General features: G+C 33.8%; 1 protein-coding gene across 1 annotated transcript; it reads right to left on the bottom strand.

The window, feature by feature from the left end:
- Window positions 1-1,746: 1,746 nt before the first annotated feature.
- Window positions 1,747-5,596, bottom strand: LOC118036454 (V-type proton ATPase subunit E). The gene is made up of 6 exons (XM_035042150.2): window positions 5,398-5,596; window positions 5,191-5,291; window positions 4,561-4,717; window positions 3,813-4,009; window positions 3,375-3,474; window positions 1,747-2,023 (listed from the first exon to the last, which is right to left on the bottom strand). The coding sequence occupies exons 1-6, from the start codon at window positions 5,497-5,499 to the stop codon at window positions 1,991-1,993; spliced, it is 690 nt and encodes a 229-aa protein (XP_034898041.1). The 5' UTR covers window positions 5,500-5,596; the 3' UTR covers window positions 1,747-1,990.
- Window positions 5,597-7,302: the final 1,706 nt, after the last annotated feature.

Raw genomic sequence — 7,302 nt, 5'->3', positions numbered from 1 at the left:
TAATATAGCACCTGGGAATAATATAGAATTCATAATAATATAACACCAAGGAACTGAAGTTAGCGCTCTTTCTAACTGGTCCTTTTTTTTGTTGAACGTGTTTTTCTCCCTTTTTTTTTTTTTTTTTTTGTTTCCTCTAAACATGAACGAGCAATAATTATCACTTAGTGTGATATTTGATAGGGAATTATTTCAGCAATTGCAGAGTTTGACTCTAAGATCTAAGAGTGAAGAATTGCTATAAGAAGATGGAGATTAACATGGTTAAAGCTAATGTTATTAAGGATAGAGAGGCTATAATAACAAGATTTTTTAATAGTTTGAATAGAAAAATAGCTAATATGATTGAATTACACCATTATACTGCGATAGAGAATATGGCTTACATTGCTATCAGGATAGAGAGATAGTTAAAATAAAAAAGACAATGCACGCTGAAGTGGTAATTTAGGTTCTTTTTAACTTAGAGGTCAAATTATATGAGAGAGGGGGATGCTATATTAAAGATTAATATAATGGAAAGCAAAGTCAAACCAAGTATGAAGGCATTGTTTTTTGTTTTCATTCAAGTAAACAAAAATATTTTTGGTTTTGGTGTGACCTGCAATCACATTATATGAAATATTTTTTGGAGTTTTTTTATTGAAAGACAAATGTTAGGTCATAACTTGAATGGCATGCATATTAGGAAAAATATATTTACAATATTTTTAACACAATCATAGATGTAAAATGAAAAACAAATGACAATATAAAAACTAACTTGAATTTATCTTGTATTGTGACCACAAGAATATGAGGTTGATTAATGATAAGTTTTATATTGCAAAGCTCGGGATTATAAAGAATAAAAAGTCATGATTATCATATATTTATATATTTATGCAAAGGTGTACCATTTCCTCCTCCTAGATCTTCCACTTCAGCATTTATTTCTTCCTCCCCCTACACCTCCACTGGTTTAGGATATTTTAAATGCATGGAGGGTAGTAATTGGAACTTAATTATGTTATAGCTATCTAATTAGGATTTCTCGTAGTGATTTATGCTAATGCCAATCATATTTTGAGTTAATTATTAATTATGTGATTTGTTAGAACTTTGCTTGATTACAACTTGAGATTTAAATTACTAGGTTTTATGAATTTTGGATAAAGGTAGATAGTTTTATACATACCCTGTCGGCATTTTAAACACACTCGATGGATTTTCGATGGTAAATGGGGTGCTAAAAGCTGATTTTAGACGTGAATATTCTATTGAAGATTTCGTAGGTGTTTGAAGCGCCGACGAATATGCAAGGGGAAAAAACCAATACAGGAAGAAGAGACACCCACAAGTGGAAAACAAGCGCAAGCTTGTATTGTTCAAAAGCTTTGTCGTCAGTTCTTTTCAACTAAAGATTTGCCTTCACTTTTTTTCTCTTTTAAGGAAAGATTAGTCTTAACTCACTCCCTGGAAACAATTTCAAAATCATTTCCAAGATTCTGAAAATACTTTTCATGCCAAGATCATGGCAATCATTGTCATGGATTCAAATCTTCTCAGAGGTTTCGCAAAACCCTATCTCGAAAAGCTCTGTGAGTGAAAAAAAAAAATAAAGAGGACGTTCAAAGGTACCCTGATATGATTCAAATATGAACTTGATACGTTCATACCTTTCCAGTCCTTCAAAAAGAATTCTTGCAAAATAAGATCAATTGAATACTTCTGGAACAATGAGCGAGAAGGATTTAACGGTATAGCTTGACCAAAACACTAGATATTTTATTTATTATTGAATGAGTGCCTTGAGGTGTCTAGGATGATACAAACACTAAACCGAGTACAAGCTTCACTAATTTCGGAGACAAAGGTTTTTCGCAAAGAAATTTAAAACACAACCAAACAATTGAAAATAATCTCTGGGTTTTCAAATATATGACATAAATTATCCAGGGACAAAACAACAACGCTAACCATCTCATCATGCAGAAGCCTCACGATGCCATTATACAGCCTGGCCAACTAGCAACTTGCGGATCTGCAATAAGAAGCCAATATATCATTAGGGTAATCAATTATGTGAGCTGTTCGATTTGGTCTTTCCAACGTAGCACTAAGACTTTCAGCAATTTGCAGACAAAGAAGATGATACAACGGGGAAAATAGTTATAAAACTCCCCACTGAATTGTGTTTGCATCTCCTAGCATGTGTGCAAATAAGAATGAGGGAGTTTTAGTTAAGGCATCTCCAAAAATTAAACAGGTACTCGCATAACACTGATAAAGAAAGTTCAAAATAATAATAAAAAAGGGTGGGGGGGGGGGGGCATTATAAGAAGCTAGACAAACTAGTGGGATCACTTTGACCCATAAATTATAATAAAATATTACCACTTAAAAGGAATTTCCACCTCTTAATTAGAACTCCTACTAGAGGATTAGATAAGGATCCACTAGTTTGTCTAGTATGAGTTCTAATTAAGACGAGGAAGTTCCAAGTCACATGGCAGATGCCAATGCTGCAAGTTTCATTTTAAAGACCATTTCTGAGTTCTTTCAGCTGTAAAATATAACCTCCTTGGATTTCAGATCCAAAACAGCCAACCACTAATCAGATCTTCCTTATCCTCCTTGCACAACTATTGATTGATGGACAAAACAGAAGAAAGAAAAGCCCTCATCTAGACACATCTTTGGTATAAGATAACACAAGCTGACAGAACAATATCCCATATGTTTCAACAATAACTAAATCAATACAAGTTGGGCCGGAAGTTTGGACTAAAATAGCTATTTGAAGTCTAGTTCTAAACTTCAATGTGTAAAAACAAAAACAAGGAGAAATTCTCAATTAGAATGAGTTAGCTCCAATCAGAGAACTAGCATGATTATTCTTTCTCTAAGGATTGGTGAATGTTGCAATGATGTAGAAGATGCAAGATCACCATAAAACAAAGACACTCAATCTTGAGGAAATCAAAACAAGAGACTTGCTCAATCATGAAGAAAACTCAGGTTTTTTTATTCAACAATAATACCTTACAGTTGAATATCTGCATAGGGTGTTTATTTATAGGCACCCAAATAAAATAAGAAATCCAAATGAAAATAGCAAACATGAGGAAACTACAATCTTCAAAAATCAAACCCTATATTTCTTCTAAAATAAGTAGTCTCAAAAAATCTATAATGTAGGCCCACATCATGTAGGTTACTTCACAACCTTTTTTTCAAATAATTGGGTACCACAATCATGATTGTTCCTTTTCTAGGAAAAAGTTCAATTCTCTCTTGGTCATTCTCTTGATATGATTATCCCAGAAAGGAATTGGAGTGTAGAGGCCAAGAACAAAAACAGTAACATCAATAACAAAAGTTTATGAGCATACCTCGGGAAGTTTTTTACGGAATGCAACATCCAAACGCGCATCAAGGGAATTTTCAAACACAATCTTCCCATCTCGAGATGCCAACACCACACCTCCAGAGCTTAACAATAAAAAAATACCAAAATCAACTTCTTTCACCATCTCTTTTATTAAAATAATAAAGAGCACCTATTTTTAGATAAGCCATTTTGAAACCTTATATTAAATAGCTATTATGCAATTTGGAATCCTCAAACATCTGATACAAAGACCATATCAATTATCATACTAAATAATTTTAGAAACCAATAGCAGTTATACTTTTACCATGGCAGCCACAATTAAGAACAAAGACAACACACTTGTTAATTTCCCAGAAGTCCCACATAAACAACTACTGATGAATGAACATGTAAATGCACTCGGGATATTTTATTGGATTTTTCATGAATAATTTACCAGGAAAGACCATGAGCATTATGATGGCTAGGAGCAGGTGGGAGATAGATATCATGGTCCACAATGATTTCTGGGGGGAAAACATTTGCTTTCTCAGCATATTCCTCCTTTGCTGAATGCAGGACAGACTCCACCAAATTATGGTCATCTTTCCGGCAACGTAGCAAGACAGCAGGCTCCTTCAATCTGAGCAAACTCTGCAGACAAATGAAGAAAAAAAAATCTAGATTATGAGAAAAATACCTTATTCAAATATATAACACCACATTCCTCTTACATAATAAATCAAAATGACCATTTCTGAGCATTCCTAATAAAAACAATTTTTCATTTCAACATCTAATTTTTTTACGAACAACCAATCATCCTCTAATATATATCAGTAAGGTAAAAACTTTCATCACATAAGTCCCTAAAAGCTCAATCCATCATTGGGGTGTTTTTAGATTAAAATTCACTTCACTTTATCATTAAAATCAATTTTCTCAGTAGGAAAGATTATGTGCATGTATCTAACCACTAACATGCAGACATTATGCCATGTATCAAAAGTTTACATTGATACAAAGGCAAACAAGAGAAAAAAAACCCAATAACTGAAGCTTCATAAACTATACATGGCACAACAATTCCACAATTTTCATCAATTTTATGGAAACTGATGAGTATGAAAATACACACACACACACACACATATATATATAATAAAGGGACCAGTAAATAGGCAAGCTGGTTATTTAATAATGACCTGAACAATGAGGTCTTTGAGAAGATTCTTGTAGTGATGGTGATTTTGGCTGACATTCAAAAGCTCCTTTCCTGCTCCATCTTTCATGGAATTAACCATATCATCTTGAGCTTGAAGCACTTTGATCCGAGAGGCATTAAGCTGCATTGAATACTCACTACACAAAACAACCAACACAACAAAATGTCACTTCATATGACTTCTGATGAGAAAAGAATAAAATAATCCATTCTCTACCAAAACAAATTGATGGAAATTATTTTGAGTCCAATCCTGATCTCCATTCAATAAAACCAAACCAGTAATATATCCTACACAGTTTCAAACCGAACCAAACTTTTATAATATCGATTAATAAAAAGAAATGATTAAAAAACAAGGTAAAATCAATATCAACACTAACAAAGTTTATGATCAGCATCACTTCACTTCACTGTGCACAAGATAATAACTACAAGCAACCAAATTTAACAGCATAAATTGCAATATCAAGATCTAGAACACACCCATCGCTTAAAACTGAATTATAAACTAAATCAACACAACACCACCAATCAATGAACAGCATAATCAAGAAACACAAATCACAAAATGTTAATCCGAAAACAATAAAAGGATGGAGAGAATTACATCTTTTTGCGAACTTGAACTTGCTTCTCTTTACGCTCATACTCTTGCCTGATCTTCTTCTTCTCTGCCTCAACCAGTTGCAGCTTCTCTATATTGAATTCCTTCAAAAACACAATTTTATCAATCAGATCAAAACTAAGCGAAGAAAAAAAAAACCCACTAAGCGATTCAGCAAAACAGAAACAATGAAGAAGAAGAAAGAAGTACTTCTTCAGCAGAAACTAGGATCTCGTTGGCCTTTTCTTCCGCTTCTTGGCGGATGAATCTGACCATCTGCTGGATCTGCTTAGAGACATCGGCGTCGTTCATTTTGGATGATTGTGGAATCAATCACAGAAGGGAAGATCCAGATGAGAAGGGAAGTTCGGAGAGATTTGGACCTTTTAATTTTAATTTTATGATTTCAGTAATTCTGTGTGTATATTTAATACAGGGCATGGAAGAGGCTGGTTTTTTTGACATTTTCACAAGGCTTTTTTTTTATTATTCCTCTTTCAATTTATTTATTTTTCACTTTTTTATTTATCCTTTCGTGTGTGTATATATATATATATATATATAGGTTAGACAGATGGCCGTGCTTCGCTACGGGGCTGCACGTATTTTCTGCAATGTGAAAAAAAATGTCATTCAAACGATGCGCTGTCAATGCATTTAAAAAAAAAAAAAAAAAAACAAAACAAAAATCATGATTTTATATTATAAAAAAAATAAATAATAAATAATGAATGTCAATACCAGCAAATCCATATCAGACCACCGTCAAAATTTGCGAGTGAAATTATGCTAATGAGATACATTGTGAGTGGATATGGAGGTCAGGGCATTTTTGGATTTGGTTTCCAATTCCAAATTGGGATCATGTAGCCATAGGATGAGAACCTTGACCTTGAGAAGGTTGTCCAACTCTTGATACAGGTTCTGTTTGAGAAGCTTGAGGTTCTACTTATGCAACTTTTGAAAGTGTAGCTGATTGAGACCGAGTAACCATAGAGTGATAATCTTGTCCTTTTGAATGTTATCCAACTTCTGCAGCTGATTCAGGTTCTGTCTGAGAGTTTCCAGTTGCTGCAGCAGACTCAAAATGTTCTTCAAGATGGTCTCCTAAGTTTCCAGTTGCTGCAGCAGAGTGTACCCTTAAATTTCCAGTTGTTGCAATAGATTCAAAGTGTCCTTGCGGCAAGTTTCCAGAAAACTCAAAGTTTTCTTGTGAGTGTGCTTCTTCTTCAACTGACTGCTCTCCCTCAACCTGTGGAACTGAAGGTGGGGTTTCAGGTTGTAGATTGGGGTGCGACTCCTGTGACAGTGTTGCATCAGAAGCTTGTAGAGCTTGTGTAGGAATGGTGAACGTAGGCAGGGGACTGAGACATGGAGGCACTGGCGCTATCACAGTGTTGCCTGCAACAGAATTGAAATCACTGTAGGGAATCCAAGTGTTAAAAATAAGCAATGTGTGTGATGAAGGTTGAGTAGCTGTTGATATGGGAGATGTCTTGTATGGAAAAATGGATTCTTCAAAAACATGTCGTGAGGCCATAATTTTTTTGCTTACAGGATGATAGCATTTGTATCCTTTACACATAAAAATAGAGGGACATTAGTGTGAAACATCATGGTCATTCCTGGTTCTCGTATAATCCTATGACAACCATACATATTTGTTTATGAGTATATAGACAAGAAACTTGATGAATAATACTTGATGCGTGGAAATGAGATGCGAGCTTTGAGTTGACATTCTCCTATGTTAAAAGTGGAAAAGTTTTTATATTTTTGTTGAATTCCCGCTAATTTACTGTTCAAATAAAAAATATTCATTTCTAAAATTTGATTTACACGGTAAGGGAATAATCCATGGATATTTAGAAAAATCATCTATCAAGCATTATATCTAAATTTTTCAAATAATAAAACAGAGATAGGTTCCCATAAATCATAATGAATTTTGTCATACACACTCATGCTTGAATTTGATGAACATGAAAGAGGTAATATATTGACTATTATCAAAAAACAATCACTGGAAAAGAAAGTGGTGAGAAAAAACTCTAAGGTGGCACCAATAACTATAATCTTGATATATGTTGATACAACTTTAAGAAAAGAACTTAA

This window comes from Populus alba, chromosome 13 (assembly GCF_005239225.2).
Source record: "Populus alba chromosome 13, ASM523922v2, whole genome shotgun sequence".
Lineage (NCBI taxonomy): Eukaryota > Viridiplantae > Streptophyta > Magnoliopsida > Malpighiales > Salicaceae > Populus > Populus alba.
This window is presented reverse-complemented; position numbering and strand designations above follow the sequence as displayed.

What these genes read in the sequence shown, in the direction of transcription:
- LOC118036454 (XM_035042150.2), bottom strand. Translation starts at nt 5,499, where the DNA reads ATGAACGACGCCGATGTCTCTAAGCAGATCCAGCAGATGGTCAGATTC. An exon ending in TCAAAGACCTCATTGTTCAG is followed by an intron (nt 4,010 to 4,560) that starts GTCATTATTAAA and finishes ATTTGTCTGCAG; the next exon opens with AGTTTGCTCAGATTGAAGGA. An exon ending in AATGCTCATGGTCTTTCCTG is followed by an intron (nt 3,475 to 3,812) that starts GTAAATTATTCA and finishes TTTATTGTTAAG; the next exon opens with CTCTGGAGGTGTGGTGTTGG.